This window comes from Hakea prostrata, chromosome 6 (genome assembly GCF_041222555.1).
Source record: "Hakea prostrata isolate BN-2017 chromosome 6, UWA_Hpros_2, whole genome shotgun sequence".
NCBI classification, from domain to species: Eukaryota; Viridiplantae; Streptophyta; class Magnoliopsida; order Proteales; family Proteaceae; genus Hakea; species Hakea prostrata.
In genome coordinates, this window is record NC_142605.1 from 5,914,932 (window position 1) to 5,932,188 (window position 17,257).

The 17,257-nt window shown below is 39.8% G+C and overlaps 1 protein-coding gene across 3 annotated transcripts in view; it reads left to right on the plus strand.

Moving 5' to 3' along the window:
* LOC149012163 (uncharacterized) overlaps nucleotides 1-15,768 on the plus strand; it is a 43,345-nt gene extending 27,577 nt beyond the window's left edge. The window contains exons 3-6 of one of the 3 annotated variants that reach the window (XM_089159285.1): nucleotides 14,016-14,123; nucleotides 14,207-14,837; nucleotides 14,928-14,989; nucleotides 15,140-15,768. In XM_089159285.1, the coding sequence (XP_089015411.1) occupies nucleotides 14,016-14,123; nucleotides 14,207-14,837; nucleotides 14,928-14,989; nucleotides 15,140-15,248 (910 nt within the window). In that variant the 3' untranslated portion in view covers nucleotides 15,249-15,768. Of the gene's footprint in view, nucleotides 1-14,015; nucleotides 14,124-14,206; nucleotides 14,838-14,927; nucleotides 15,020-15,139 lie in introns of all 3 variants that reach the window. The other 2 variants (XM_089159283.1, XM_089159284.1) reach the window with 2 other exon arrangements.
* The last annotated feature ends 1,489 nt before the right edge of the window (nucleotides 15,769-17,257 follow it).

Consider the following 17,257-nt stretch of genomic DNA (forward strand, 5'->3'; position numbering starts at 1 on the left):
TTATTATCCGTTAGTCAAATCACTAAAGCTCTCAATTGTTCGGTAACATTTTTTCCTCATCATTGTGTCTTTCAGGACTTACCAACGAAGAAGATGATTGGATTGGGTAAAGAGCATAATGGCTTATATTATTTGGAGTTGCTTCCCTCCATTATTGCAGCCTCATCCACTCATTCCCACTCCTTTGATGTGTGGCATTGGCGCTTAGGCCACCCATCTCGCAACATTATTAATTCTTTATCACGTTTTAATTCTTGCATTTCAGTTTCTAATAAATGTGTTTGCACTATTTGCCCTTTGGCAAAACAAACCCGGCTACCTTTCCCATCTAGCTCCATATCCACTTCATCTTCTTTTGATTTAATACATTGCGATGTTTGGGGTCCTTATTATATTCCTTCTATATGTGGTGCTAAATATTTTTTGACTATTGTGGATGACTATTCTCGCTATACTTGGGTTTTTCTAATGAACTTCAAATCTGACACTTGGTCTTATTTGCATGATTTTTTTGCAATGGTTAAAACTCAATTCAATTTTCAAATAAAAAAAAATTCGCACTGATAATGCTCGTGAATTTTTTAATCATTCCACCACCTCATTTTTTTTCCAACCATGGAGTTATCCATGAACATAGTTGTGTTGACACCCCACAACAAAATGGTGTTGTTGAACGCAAACACTGGCACCTACTCAATGTTGGTCGGGCCCTTTTATTTCAGGCCAATCTTCCACAAGATTTTTGAGGTGATTGCATTCTTACGGCCACACACATTATTAACAGGTTGCGTACCAAACTTTTAAAAGAGAAAACTCCTTTTGAACTTCTTTTTAATAAAACCCCCACATATGTTCATCTTCGTACTTTTGGTTGTTTGTGCTATGGACACAACCATTCCACCATCAAGCAGAAATTTGACCCTCGTGCTTCTCCAGGAATTTTCCTTGGATACCCTTTTGCTCAAAAAGGTTATAAAATTTTTGATCTCACTTCTCACAAGGTTTACACAAGTAGAGACGTTGTGTTTATTGAACATATTTTTCCTTACCACCTAAAGACTTCCCCTTCATCTATTAACCCTACCCTCCCTGTTCCAGTTCCTGATTTTGAATCCTCCTCCATCCCAACCAACCCAGTTTTCCCATCTCCACCATTAGACCCGCCAACCCCACCACACAACCCTTCCCCACCTCCAGTTGTGTTGTTGCCACGTCGCTCTGCCCGGTCGCATAATCCCCCCTCCCATTTGAAGGACTACATATGCTCGGCTACTCACGCCACATCATCTTCTTCGGATGCCGGTAAACTCTTTCCTCTTGATTCTTCTATATCTTGTAAAAAGGTCTCACCTTCTCATCTTAAGTTTATCAGGTCTCTTTCCTCTTCTGAAGAACCCACTAGCTTTGCCAAAGCAATATTGTCACCTGACTGGAAAGATGCCATGCAGTCAGAGATTGAGGCTCTTGAAACCAATAACACTTGGTCACTTGTTCCTTTGCCACCTCAAAAGAAAGCCATTGGTTGTAAATGGGTCTACAAAATTAAACGACACTCTGATGGTTCTATTGAACGGTACAAAGCACGTTTGGTGGCCAAGGGGTACACCCAAACTGAAGGTGTTGATTTTCATGGGACTTTTGCTCCTGTGGCCAAACTCGTTACTGTACGCGTCTTGCTTACTCTTGCCTCAATTAAAAATTGGTCACTTCATCAACTTGACGTTAATAACGCCTTCTTGCATGGTGATCTTGACGAAGAAGTATATATGACTTTACCTCCTGGTTATCATCGTAAGGGGGAGAACGTTGTTTGCCGCCTCCACAAATCTCTCTATGGTTTAAAGCAGGCTTCTCGTAATTGGTTCGCCAAATTTCTACTGCCTTAATGAGTGTGGGCTTCATCAATCGACTGCAGATTATTCCCTCTTTTCTAAGGGCTACGGGAATTCAACCATCTTTGTATTAGTATATGTGGATGACATCCTTATTGCTGGTTCTGATGCTTTGGCAATTTCCACCTTAAAGAGTTTCCTTCACCAACAATTTCGTATCAAAGATCTTGGCCCCATGAAATATTTTCTTGGTCTTGAACTGGCTCGCTCACAAAAAGGTATTTTCCTCAATCAACGAAAATACACTTTGGATATATTATTAGATGTCGGCCTTACCGGTGCTCACCCAACTTCATTTCCAATGGAACAAAATCTCAAGCTTACGGACTCCGATGGTGATATCCTTCCTGAACCTGCATCTTATCGTCGTTTGATTGGACGGTTGATTTATCTCACCATCACTCCGCCCGGATATTGTGCACACCGCCAACATTCTTAGCCAGTTTATGCACCAACCTCGCAAACCACATATGGACGCTGCAACTCGCCTTCTTCGATACCTTCACAACTCACCTGGCCAGGGTATTTTACTTCCAGCTAATAGCACCTTATCACTTCGTGCTTTTTGCGACTCTGATTGGGCCAGTTGTCCCATGACTCGCCGCTCCACCACCGGTTACTGTGTTTTTCTTGGTTTTAGCCCTATCTCTTGGAAGACTAAGAAACAACATATAGTTTCTCGATCCTCTGCCGAGGCGGAATATCGAGCCATGGCAATGGCCACTTGCGAGCTAATTTGGTTAACTTCGCTCCTTCAAGATTTTGGTGTTCATTTGAAGCAGCCAATCCCTCTTTTTTGTGACAATCAAGCGGCCATCCACTTTGCCGCCAATCCTGTGTTTCATGAGCGTACCAAACATATTGAAATTGATTGTCATGTCATCCGTGATAAGATACGCTTTGGCCTCATCCGCACCGTTCACACTTCTAGTTCTACCCAAATTGCTGACATTTTCACCAAATCCCTTGGCAAATTCTTTTCTATTCCTCAAGGACAAGTTGGGAGTTCTTGATATTCACTCTCCAACTTGAGGGGGAGTATTAGCCATCATATGACCGTTGGAGATCTTTGGAGAACATGACCGTTGGAGATAATATGACCGTTGGAGATCTTTGGAGAATATGACCGTTGGAGATAATATGACCATTGGAGATCTTTGGAGAATATGACCGTTGGAGATAATATGACCGTTGGAGATCTTAGATTATATGACCGTTGCAAATAATTTCTTTCCTTATGTATAGCATGTTACATTTATTTTATTCTTTACTTGATTGTATTATATATATACATGAAGAAGTAATACAAAATCACTCCTACACAAAATCATCTTAACAGTTCATATCATACATCCAATCTCGAAGGCATAATGGGGCCTCAACATTGTTTATGGAGTAACTTACTTTGATATTTATCAATCACCCTACTCCTAACACTAAATGCCGACTCAGATGCAACCGCTAAGACTGGAATTGCTAATACATCACGGGCTACCAGTGCCAAATCAAGGTACTGACCTTCAGCTACCTGCCAATATGCAAGATTATCAAAATCCTTAGCCCATTGCTTGGATTGCTCTTTAAGATACAGATCCAGTTCAGTCATATTAAACTGAAAACCTATTTTCGTACTTGGCCTAAACACTAAACTTATGGGCCCATAGAATTGGCCCATGTCCACATAAACCTTTTGAACAAAGGCCCTACACCCATATCTCTCAACCCTAAGTTGATGTCAAAGGTAAGTTGGCCAATTTGGTACCGGGCCTGCATCACTAGGTCACTCTTCCCCTATCTCAACCATCCCCTCCAACTCCCAGCCCAAAACTGGTCCAACCCCCTCCCCATGGTTCTTACTGCCCCGTCAGGTGAAACAGTTGACCCTCCTGCTGTCTCCTCCATCCTGTTGACCATTCCAGTCCCCACCAACTATTGGTTTTATTAACTATCCCTAGTCTGATTCTTCTTCCGTAGTGATTACATGACCCCCCCCCCCCCCCCCCAAAAAAAAAAAAAAAAAAAAAAAAAAAAGGGGGAGGGGGGGCGCTTCTAGTCCACTTCCTCCCTTGATGTCATCTCTCCTTGCCCCCACCCTAAGTACACATTTTTTGACCTTATGACTAGCATCCTTTCCCTCTTTGAAAGCTGTGCCTATATGACCGATTCGGTGACTGATTGTTCCTTGCCTTCCCCCATTAGTCCATTTGTAAGGGTGAGTTGGCTTGATCTTCTGAAGCTCTGTCTGATGAATACCGTGGAGGATGGGATATATGAAGTTTCAGATCTGTCCAGTCTTGGGCATTTTTAGGGTTTTGGGCTTGGGTTGGGTTGTTTTGATAGGTCATGGGAATGTCTAATGGGGAAATTTTGAGAGTCTAAGGGATCAAAGTAGGTTGGGTTTCTTTCCAAAACCTTATGGGTGAGAAAGAAACAGTTGTAGGGTTGGTCAAATGGGGGATTCTTGGGTGGATCTTTGAGATCTTCCCAAATCTTTTCTCTCTTCTTGCTTTTCTTTCTCTTCTTCTGTCTTTTCATTTTTCTGGTTTTCCACAAGAAACAGAGAGGACGAGATGTTGGGGGATGGTAAAGGGGTGTAAGGGCTAGGGAGGTGGGGCAATGATCCTAGAAAGATTGTAGGGGGGGGGGAGGGGTTTGAGGTCTGCGCAGGGTAGGGGAGGGGTCTTAGGTGGTTTGTGATGGCCTGGTGTGGGAATACTGCCTTGTGCAGAAGTAGAACAGGGGAAGGGAGGGCTGCGATGGGCTGGGAAGATGCTGTTGTTACCTTGGAGTGATCTGTGGGATTCACAGGTTAAATACTGAAGCTGCTTGCTGTGTTTGATGGTTGAAGGCTGAAGGTAAACGCTGGAATTGCAGAACTGAATTGAGAAGACAAAATATAAAACCTAGACAACCGCAGGGTCCCCCTCAAGGAACCCTGCCAATACCTCCTCAGCTGCAAACTCTCAATAATTTTATTTATCAAAACTGATTTCCTTTGTGGTTGGCACAAGAATTTATAGCCTTTAGAAGACTCCAAAATAAAATTAAATTCAAAAATCCCGACTGAATTAAACTTAAGACTCCTTACCAGACTAGCTAACTCTGACTGAAGTAAGAAACTTAATTGGGATTCTATAATCAGATTAGAAACCCAGCTGGGACACTCAACCAAATAAAAGTAAAAAGACTAAAAAGGACAAAAATACCCCAAGAGGGGTGCGCAAGGGCCTAGCGGCGCTAGGCCTAGTGCGGCTTCTACTGGGCCTCTTTTTTCTGTTCAAGTCACCGTTCTTTCTCTTTGTAGTGCTTGGCCTTGCTTTTATTGTAGTTAAGGTTACAAGTTTGGCCTTGATGGCCTAAATCCTCTCAATTCTTGAATAAGGTCTGGGCTCAAAATTTTGGCCCTAAGAGCAGGTCAAGCCCAGGTTGAGGTGGCCTAGATCTGGGTCAAATTTGGATCAAGTGATTGCCCTGGGCCTGCCTGATCTGAACCTACCACCTAGTAGGATATTTTTAGTGTAAGTAGGGCAATAATATGTATAATTTGTACAGAAATTGAGAAGAGAGTTGAAGAAGAGGAAGAGCAGGGAACTGAGAAGAAGAGAAATTGAGAGAGAGAGAGAGAGGATGATTTGAGCCTCACTTTTGTTGTGAGATCCTCCAAGAAGAATGCTATTTATTTATAGATTAAACTAGAAAATTACATTCAAAATAGAAGACACAAACAAGAGTTCTTGATGAACTCAAATAACACTCATTTTTTTGGTTTTTCCAAATATACCTTTTAACACTCCCCCTCAAGCTGGAGAATAAACATTGAACATTCCCAGCTAGTTACTCAAATGGGGCTGATCCCATTTAGTTGGGACAAGGCTGCTTGTGTTGTTGTATTCCAGCTTGTTACAAATATCATTCACTCTTGCAGCCACCAAGCATTTTGTGGATGGGTCAGCCAGCTGTTCTCCAATTCAAACGTGATGAGTGGAGATTAGCTCCTGTTGCAGCTTCTCCCATACAAAGTGGCAGTGATGGGAACCCATTTCTAGGATTAGGGTTTCTAGAATAATCTCCCTGGAATTCAGGATTCGCCCGAAATCTTCCAGCAAATATGGGTAAAATGTTATGGGAAAGGTTTTGGAATAAATGGGGATCTCTAAGAATTTATGGGAAACCTTACGACAAGTTAGGGTTATTGACAAATCATCCATGGATATATGGGATGTTTGAGATACCCAAGAATGATGGGAAGGAAGGGGAATTGGGTTCCTAAATAAAATTAGGTTTGAGAATGGATTTTATGATGGATATGGGTTGAAGGGAAAAAATGGGATAACTTTGGAGGAAAAGCAATTGAATGCATGGGACGGGGTAGAATAATTCTTTTCTTCTTTCCTTTTTTCTTTCTTTTCTTTTCTTCTTTCTTTCTTTTTCTTCTGTTCTTTCCTTTTTTCTGGCTTTCTGTTTCCTACTCCTTTTCTGGTTACCGCAAGTCATAGTGGTGGGAGGGGTGCCACTGGGTTTGAGGGAGGAGAAGGGCAGTGATAGCAGGGGTGGGGGAGGGCTTTTAGAAGGTTCGCAGGGGTTGGGAGAGGGGCTGGGATGCTTGCTCCCAGGCTGTGGCAGCAGGGAATGGGGCGGGGGTACCTGCGCAGGACAGGAGGGGCAGGGAGCACTTGTGGGGGATGTCTAAGGGAGGTGGGGAAGGGTTAGGGTGTTGCTATAATTACAGGGGAAGGGATTAAAGGGGAAGGGGGGGGGGGGGCTGCGATGGTGGGGGGAGGGGTTCTCCTACAGAGATGGAACTACATAGCCCCCCCCCCCTCTTGGGAAATTTTGGTTGCTTTAATTTTTTTCGTTTTTTTCTTTCTCCCACGCTGTAAAATATCAGTACTTGCCCCCCCCCCCCCCAAAAAAAAAAAAAAAAAAAAAGAAAGAAAGAAGGTAATAGTTTCTAAAGGTAAAAATAACATGTATAAATGTCATTTTCACATTTTCAATAGATATCTAAGGGTTGCAATTAAACCCTATATTTAAGGAAGAATAAATGTCATTTTCACATTTTCAATAGATATCTAAGGGTTACTATTAAACCCTATATTTAAGGAAGAAGCAGTTAAATCCCAATTGGAACCGAACTCCTCAATCCAAAAAATTCCTCTCTATTTATTCTCTCATTTTCCTTCCCTATTTCTTCTCTCCTCTTTCTTTACATGTGGCTTGAGAAAACTTGGAAAAGCTCAAGGTTAGGAGTTCATTCCTAAGTCTTCTCCACATTAGGTATTCCTTTTCTTTCTCAAATTTTCTCTCTCTTTCTCTTTTTATTTTTGTTACTCTTTTTATTGGTTTTATTATTTCTCTCTTTTTTTTTGGTTATTCTTTTTATTTGATTTTATATTGTGGAATATGTATAATTTGTAGGGTAACTAACTATCTTGATTTATTTGGTTTGCATCTAGTCTTTTACTATTGAAATCATGTGCTCTTTTTTTTGTAAGATTTTTTTTTTAATTTTTTTTTTAATGAAAAAACATTCAGTAAGACTTAAAAGAGTTATTCTGTAAGATTTTTTTTTTGTTTACAATCCTCGTGCTTTAATTTACTTATATTTTGTAAGGGTAAAAATGTCATTATCAATAATTTACCTAAATTTTAATGTGCATCAGTGCTCCCCCGATGGAGAGGTGATGTAGGCTCTCATTATTTGCACAACCCCCCCCCCCCCCCCCCCAAAAAAAAAAAAATGTTGAATCTTGGCTTTGCCCCTATTCCCCTATGGTTGCAATGGGAGGGAGGCAAAGTGAAGGGGCTGCGATGGAGATTGGATGAAGGGGAAGGGCTGGGTTCTGGTACTTGTTTAACTGCTGAGAGAGAGATTTTGATTTGTTGAAGAGGCAATCAAGAAGCTATAAATCTGCTGAGGTCCACCATCCTCCCAAAGAGAACCCCAACTTGTTTCCCACAAGCAATGTTCAAATCTTTATTCAATGCTGACCCAAGTTGACAATCACGGGCTGGCTTATTTATAGCTTTACATAAAAAAGAAAGAACTTAACTCAAAATGGGGAGACTCTATCTTGACTCAACCTAACTTGGGTTTCCTTTGTAAGTTAGGATACCGTTTTGCAATTAATTAACAACCGTCTAAATAAAAAGAATTCTTCTTGAAATAAAATACTAACTTATCTAAAAGAGTCTTTTTAAAGAAAGACTCCTTACCTAAGTAAATCACAGCCACTAATAAAGATCTAATAGAAAACAAACCCCTAAAAGATAGGAACTCTTCTTGTAAAAAGAGTCTTATCTTAACTACTCTTATTACAACTTAACTAATGAAACCAACTCAATCGCAACTCAAATAAGAAATTTAAAATGGACTGGGACTCTACTAATAAAGCTAGAAGTTTGGAATTAGATTCCAGCAGTGAAATAGGGCCTAAAATGCCCAAAATATCCTTGTACTAGGGTTTGGCCAGCTTGTTTGGGTGGGCTTTGGGCCCCACTTTAGGACTCAGCCAGGGGGCAATCTGTGTTCACATCAGGCAGTCAACTTCAGTATGCTTTGTACACTTGTGAAAAACATGATTAATGCTATATGAATAGCAGCCTGATTATCACACCATAGTGACATAGGTGACTCGTGATCAAAGCCAAGCTCCCCCATAAATTGCTTAATCCATATCAGCTCACAAGTGACAAGCGCTACATCTTGATATTCTAACTCTGTACTAGATCTAGCAACCATTGTCTGTTTACTTTTCTTGGACACGAAATTTTCTCCAATAAAGGTACAATAGCATGTAGTAGATCTGTTATCAATTGGTGAACTAACCCAGTGTCGTAGATCTATTATCAATTGGTGAACTAACCCAATCTGCTTAAAAAAAAAACCTCAATTCTGTTGTGACCATGACTTGTGTAGAGAAGTCCACTTCCAGGATATTTTATAAGATACCTCAACATGTGCATACCTGCTTCCCAATTAGGGGTCCGAGGATTAGACAAAAACTGACTGACAACACTGACAAAAAGATGCAATATCAGGTCAAGTCACAACCAAGTTGATGTAACCGTGGAGTGCAGGGTCAGTAGTAGGATCTTTTCTAAGGGAACAGCAGGCAACCTAGGGTTCAATACTTTTCTGTTTGGGTTAAACTCTCAAAGGACCGCAGCAAAAAAGGACTTGTATTCCTACTGTTTGGGCCTGAAATTCAAGGACAGCAACTAAACTTTATATATGTTCCCGGTAGGTCAATTAAGGCTTAGCTCCTTACTGCGCAGTTTGTATCTCAAAGAACAGTAGCTAATCATACCTGTTGAAGTATATGCACTTTGGGCTATTTTACTATTCACGCTACTGTTCACGTAAACAGTAAATTCTATTTTTACTGTTCACGCGAACAGTAAATTTGTTTGTACTGTTCACGTGAACAATATTATGCTATTTGTTATTCTACTTTCAATTTCTAATGTAGGAGTCTTGCTACATAAGTTTGGGAGTTTTTAGAAATCATAGTTTCTATTTTGGTGGTAGTTTCTATTTTCAGAACTTTCTATTTTAGGAGCTAGGAAGTTACTAAAGCTGTAATTTTTTGTTTCCTTTTTCTAGAGGAGAATTACTTGTCTCTCAAGTTGTATTAGATTCATTAGAAGCTATAAATAAAAGGGCTTTGTGATTCTAGACTCTTAAGCTAGAATAACAGGCCTCTTCTGCTAGTTCTTCATCTCTCTTCTCTTCTTCTTCTTCTTCTTTCTTTTCTTTGTTCAAGTTCATATGCTGTTTTGATTATTTAATGCTTGTTTTCTAACAATATCCAAAATAGTCTGAAAACCATGTGGCTTGGCTGGGATTGACTTCCTAACCTTGGCTATTGAAAGGAGGGATTTAGGGTTAGGTTAGGGTCTGGCCAAGGGGTGGAGACTAATGAATTAAATTCTGATTTGGTAGTGCTGTAATTTCAGAATTGGTCCTAAGAGGTTTGGGTTTAAAAATATGTATCCTAGTTGGTTTAGGACTTTAAGGTGTGGATAGGGTTAGGGTTTGGGGGGAGGTAGAGAACATGTAGGGGAAGGAAATCCTAAAAGGGTTTAGGGTGTTCTTTTTTTTTTTTTTTTTTTTTTTTCAGTTGTGAATGAATGAAAAGGGTTTAGGGTTTGGTTGAGGGGTTAGGAAGATTTTGTTTAAATGAAATTAGCGTCTAGGTTTCAAAGTAAAGTACAAGAATTTTTTGCAACTAGGTGGATGGTGCTCCGTTAAGTTTTTGAAGGAGGAAAAGAGAGAGGAGAGAGCTGTGATCCTAGGGGAGGGATATTAGGGGCAAGGGAGAATGAATTTATTTGTCCTTTTTTTCTTTTTTTTTCTTTTGGGGGGGGGGGGGGGGTCATTGAAGAAGATGGGGTGCTGCTGCCGTAAGAAAGGAAGAAGGGGGGGGGGGGGGGGTGATGGGGGTGTGTTGGGATTGGGTTGGGTATGGGGTAGGTGATTTAACTTGGTGGGGAGTGACTGGTTCACTTTAAGCTGCTGTTAGTGCTGTCACACCTGTCGTAGGCTTTAGAAGTAGAAGAAGTGATGTAGGTCATGATCTATGGTTGGGGTTTCTAATGTGAATCTCTAGATTAGGTGGCTGTCCAGGAGTTCCAGCAATTAGCAAAGAGTTTTTTTTTAAGGGTTTAGGGGGTTTAATGGCCTTCAGAAACCTAATCTCTATCTGAATTCAGTTATATCTGAAAACAGACTTGGAATTTTGATTCTTAAAGCATCCAGGACTTGGATTAGGGTTTGTAGTGGTTTCGGCTAGGGTGGAGAGGGCTTAGGCTGCTGGTTTTGCTTCATAGAACTGATTTCTATTAATATCCGCCCAACTAGAGGACATCTGGTTGATTGTAAACTTCAAAATCAGATTTAGAGAATTTTGGAAATTTTCAGAAATTTCTGCAACTTCTCAGTGAAGAAGTTGAAGTGCAGAATTTTTGAAAGTCCAGAACTAGGGTTGATTTGGAAGAACTGAGATTATAAGTTGATTCTACAAGTTAGGGCAACACTATTAGGGGTGGAATAAGATTGAAGTGATCAGGGAATGATGAGATCCTATTTGGGTTAGGACTGGAAAGCTGTGCGAAGGAGGAGAAGAAGGGAAAGGGGTTGTGAAGATGTGTGGCTAGGAAAAGGGGTGATGAGACTTGCGTGGGAACTAGGGAAGGTGGGGGATGGGTTGGAACTTTCTTGGGGGTGGCTGGAACTCGAAGAAGGCTGCTGTAGTTGCTTGTTCCATGCTTTAAAGCTTGTTGGAATACTTACTTGAATGTTGGAAATTAATGAAGAATAATCTCACCGACAACTGCAGGGTCCCCCCCTCTTAGGATCCCTGCCACACTTAGCCAATTAGACACTTAAAGTTTCAATTCATCAAATCTGAAAATAACTTACAATGATAGGCTATTTATAGCCTAATTAATTGACTCTGACTTAACTTAGGACTTCCTTATCAGATAAAGACTCTTTCACAACTCAATTGGACTCTGAGAACACTCATAAAAAAGAATCAAATTACTATGTGATCTCAGCCCTTGGATCTGAGATTTCACTCACACACTCTATGTCATCCAGGTATGTGCATGCTATTTAGATAACTTAAGACCTAAGCAACCAAATAACAAACAAACTGGACTTCTTTTACTCTTGATTGGATAAAATAGGGAATCCTTTCCTACCTCAACTAGGATTGTTGACTTTGTCAAACATAACATAAAAGACCCCAAACTACTCAAATCAAATCCAAACTAAACTCAAATTGGAAATTGAGAAGGACTCTACTCGCATACTCAAGAGTGGATGTGGGTCCAGCTCTCAAAATGGGGCAAAATTCCCCAAATTACCCCTCTGAGGGATTTTGGTCAAGTCAAGGAGTCCTCCTAGAACCATCTTGAGGGCCCCACTTGATGATTCAATTAGGGGGGGGTCTTTGTGTTCACATCAAGAAGATAAAGAAAACTGCAGAAACTCAAACACTTAGACGTGAAGGAACCCCCGACGGCAATTCTCCTTCCATTCTCTTTACATATATTAGTAATCCAATCTAAATTGCTTAGAAGGTATGACAAGCTATTTATATAGCCTTATTACATGAAGGAAAATAACTAGGAGTCTATAAAGAAAACCAACTTTAACTCAACTTAAGAAACGTACCAGGACTCAACTTAGGGGAATCCCAACTTTGACTCAACTTAGGGGAATCCCATTTGAATTAGAATTCCCTAGTATATCTAGGCTTAACTTTCTAAGAAAAGGACTCTTAAATAAGAGTTCTTAAACAAATACAACTCAAAAAATAAGAGATCAACTTAACAAGGAATCTTACTTGAAATTAGATTCCAACTAAGGCTCCTAATTACATCTGAACTCCCACAACTACCTCAATTAAGAAAATAAAAGAAGATTCTAACTTCTAACAACATGGGCAGACTAATTAGACCACTTTAACCCTAAGAAGGGGTGTGAAAATGACCAAAATACTTCTTAGGGCATTTGGCTAGCTCTAGGTGTCCCATGGTCTGTTCAGGGCCCAAAATATGGAGTGCTATACTTGCTGACCCTGGTTACATCACAAGTAGTTCAACCTTCCAACCAACCTTAAATACTTCTCTGGATCATTGAGAGCTTCTCCATCTTTAGGCATAAGTTTTATATATGGATCCATTAGGGTACCCAAAAGTTTTGAACCAAGCATCCCTATTCCCGATAGTAAATCAATCATATATTTACGTTGGGATAAAACAATTCCTTTCTTGGACTGAGCTACTTCTATTCCCAAGAAAAACTTGAGCCTTCTCAGTCTTTGGTTTGAAATTGTTTTTGCAAATAATTCTTCAATGCATCAATACCTGCTGATTCATTCCCAGTAATTATATTGTCATCCACATACAAAACTAGAAATATTCTTACTGTATTATATTGAAGAGAGAACACCGAGTCAAACCAAAATCCATTACAGCTGAATTAAACCGGCTATACCATGCGTGTGGTGACTGTTTCAGTCCATATAGTGATTTTTTGAGTCGACAAACTTGACCGTTCTCCTAAGCAACAAACACAGGAGGTGGTTCCATATCACTTCCTTATGAAAATCCCCATGAAAGAAAGTATTCTTCACATCTAATTGATATAGTGGCTAGTGATTGGTATCGCCAAAAAGAAGGAAAACCAGAATATGAATGGAAGTATGTTTAGCAACAGGCGAAAAAAGTATCTGAGACTCCAAATAATCAACTCCATACACTTGGCGTGTCCCGTGGCAACTATTCTTGCCTTCAGTTACCATATAATTTATGGAGTAACAGAGAAGAGAGAGAGCTGGAGAATAAGAGGAAGAGCAGGGAACTAGAAGAAGAGAAATCAAGAGAGAGGATGTTTGGAGTGTCACTTTCATCGTGAGATCCTCCAAGAAGAATGTTTGATCAGGACCATGTGTAGCAAGAGATGACATAAACGCAACTTCTGGGCTCATCTCGTGCATTGCTGTTTATTTATAGATTAAATCTAAAGAATTACAATTGAAACAGAAGAAGATGAGCTAAAATAATTTCGTCGTTGGGTTGCTCCAGGTGCCGACTCTTGACTTCCTTTTTCTGTTTTTCCAAATATACACTTTACCAATGTGAAGTTATTGTATTTGTTGTTTTGCAGGTTAAGATCAAGGTCAAGGTCAGGGTTAAGTGTAATATTATTTTGTGGTTAAGGTGAAGGTCAAGGTCCGGTTAAGTGTCTAACTTGGCCTGGCCTAGCCTGTCCCAGCCCGCCTCAGGTCAAGATCAAGGTCTTAGAAAGTTTGGTCAAACCAAACCCTAGTTGCAATATTTCCCTTACCCCACCCTTGAATCCTCTCCCACTCCTTTTGGTTATGAATTATTTATTCATCTAAAAGAAATTGTGAATTTATTAGATATTTGGAAATTTAAGAGATTCTTTTATTCTTTTCTCCATTATATCATGTATCAGCATGTAACCAAAGCTATATTTTCTTTTACGAAAAGCTTTAATCAGACCATTAATCGTTGAGACTGTTACCTTTTTGTCATACCATTTAAGGGACATAAATAGGGCATACTGACACCTTTATTCCTCTGTAGGTGGCCAAGGACTTTGACTATGGTTAGAGCACTTTGTGAACTTCAACATGAATTAAAGTGTGGCTCATTTAGATGCCTCAACCACCAAGCTGATTCTTCGGTTTCCAGGTTCCTTTTTTTTTAATGTGGAATAAATTATCTGGTGATTTTTTTTCTTCAATGTGCTAATTAGTTAATCAAGATATATTTAGTTTTTCCAGAGCTGAAGTTGAGAATCTCCTTCCAAAGATGTCTAAAGGAGTGGAGTTGAATAAAAAACGTGGAGCACCTAAAGTTTTCAAGAGTAGTGCAACCAAACTTTCGAGGGGTGAAACCGAGTGTGAAAAAGATTTGAAGCTCATTAGTTGTGATCAATCAAGACAGGATTTACAAAGTGAGGGGAAATTGAAAGCAACAATCGCCTCATCAATGAAGAAATGCGACTCTAGTCAACTACTAACCCCAAAAGATGAGGCGTCCCTATTGTTGGACATCAATTTTCCAGAAGATGCAGCCTTTGACCTTGTGTATAGAATAGGAAACTTCCCTAGCCCCAAAGAGATCTCAGGTTTTGATGAAGATTACTTGGCAAAACGCTGCAACCTAGGATACAGAGCAAGTCGAATTTTGGAACTTGCTCAAAATATTGTGGCTGGCACACTAAAACTAAGAGAACTTGAGGAACTCTGCAATGGAACTAGCTTATCCTGCTACGGTAAAGTGGCTGAGCAATTGAAGGAACTGAACGGGTTCGGTCCATTCACTTGTTCCAATGTGCTCATGTGCATGGGTTTTTATGAAGTCATTCCTACAGATACAGAGACCATTAGGCATTTAAAACAGGTTTGTGTGAGTTTTTTTTTTTTTTTTTTTTTTTAAGCATTCATTGTTTTCTGCTGTTATATTGATTGATATTATAATGTTATTGTGAAGGTCCATGCAATGAAGTCCAACAGTAAAACAGTTCAAAGAGATGTTGAGAAAATATATGGAAAGTATGCACCATTCCAATTTCTGGCCTACTGGTATCTATAATAATAAAATCCACTAGTTCTCTTCCATTTGATTTTGTAGTTTATTACTCAACCCGCATGGCTGTATCTATGGTCACAATTTTCTTTTGGCTACTTTTTCTTTCTATTCAGGTCAGAGCTCTGGGACTTTTATGAGAAAAGGTTTGGAAAGCTAAGTGAAATGCCTCACTCTGATTATCAGCTGATTACTGCTAGTAATATGAGACAAAAAGTTAAATAATTAAGTGTACAAGAATTCCGTAATCTTCAGATATTCCTTTTTTATTATTTTTTGAATAGGTTAAAATCATGATGTTCTTTTTTTTCAACTGTTCTACACAAGTTATTTGGACGGTTTGTAAGAGAATCCAACTGCCTATTTGTGGTGGGCTTATCCAATGTAGGATATTTATTATCAAAGAGGGCCTATGGATGAGGCAAGAATTATGGTTTGCAATTCAGAATCAGAATCATGCAGGGATGATATCAGAAAATATAAGCCAAAGCATTACTTTTCATTATATGGAAGGATTGATGAACATAAGGGTACAGCCAGTGAATTAAAAGTACCAAGTTTTAGAAATATCATTAGCATTACTTTTCATTATATTGAAGGGTTACCCTGCTACCTAGCCTAAGGAGTGTCATCAAGCCAAGGACTGTAATCCGATGATGGTGGTTGAAGTGGCATACCTGGGTGAGTGGGAAAGCAAAGGAGTGAGTAAAATTGGGTAAAAAGGGGTATGGAAGAAACAAAAAATCACAAAAAATGGGGTCAAGGGTTTCAAAGTACTGATTTCACAGAATTCGAGTGAGATATCGTGTACTTTTATTACTAGAATTAGCCTGTTTGGGTTGACCCATCTCGGTCGAAATTGGGTTGGGTATGTTCGTTTTTTTCTTCTTCCTTTTTTGACCAAGATGAGTTGAAACTTGGCACCTTTTTTTTGGCGCCATATATTTTGTCTTGGTTTCAAAAAGAAAACCCGAGACTTCAGTCATCTCAGTACAAATCTGAATACTGGTTTTAAGTATTACTATTGCGTATCATACTGGAAGGATCATTTTAATCCATATGTGTTGCTCCAAAATCTGACTGTGGGCCATGCAAGACTAAGCTTGGTTCCTAAGAAACAAAGAGATTGAGTGTGGCATCTTCTCAGGAGGGGAGCCACCTCTATTGATTAAGTCAAAATTTGGTGAACACGAATCCTCATAGAGAAGAGTAAATGCTCCAAGAAGATGAAAAAAGAATGTCCCCAGTAGTTGCAGAAGAATAAATGACCAAGAGTGTGGGAAATGTTTTTCACTTCCTTTTATTTGTGTAGAGTACGGAAATATATACCCACTTCATACCTTTGGGCTGACCATGATACTTAGTAGCCCTTTGATTCTTTTATCCCAGATGAAGGGTTGTGATGGTTCACGGGTTAAGAACCCAATCTTCCTGAAGAAGCCTCAATACAGTTGTGCCTTATCCCCTCAGGACCTAATGGTCAGACTCACGTTGATGTGGATTTGACACAACCCCTTACTTCAGCAGACAAAGCATAAGAGTGCAATACTTGAGGAAGTTCTAGGCAAATGAGAAGCTTCCTCGCCAGCATTGAGCATTTAATGAATCTCAGTGTATGCAATGCTGAAAATAATGCGCTGGTTGACGTCTGGAAGAAGATATGCCGAATCCCCTTGCAACGTTACTTGTGCCGAGATATAACTCGTCGGGCGCTTAATAAAAAGCCATCTGAGAAGTCCACTATGACAGTTGGTTGTTACCATGAAGCGTTCTTCTCAGCAAGTATTCTACCGAGAAGTGCCTTCTGAACCCTGCGAACCAAGATTGAGCCAATCGTACTAGTCTGCGTGGTCCATTCAAGTCCAAAGGTTTAAACCATAATGTTTATAACATTAGGCCCCTAGTCTTTATAGCAATTCTTGGTATGAAGAGTAAGCTATTGGGAATTCATCTAAAGAAGCGCAAAAGTTGGCTGAGTTGTAAAGTCATTCCCCAAGAAGTGAGGGTGTCTTGATAAGCATGCGTTTGGGGCATTAATTGTTCCGACAGTTGCGTCAGTTAATGGCCAACCTTGTAATGATGTGCATGACGCTCAAAGCACCCAACACGTTGCCACGTTCCTTGAAGAATGTATCGTCGCAGAAAATGGAAACGCTGTTCATTGATGATCATGAATCTAAAGAGATCTGAACCATCTACTTCAATTTTGAAGTGCCTATAAATTGAACAACTTT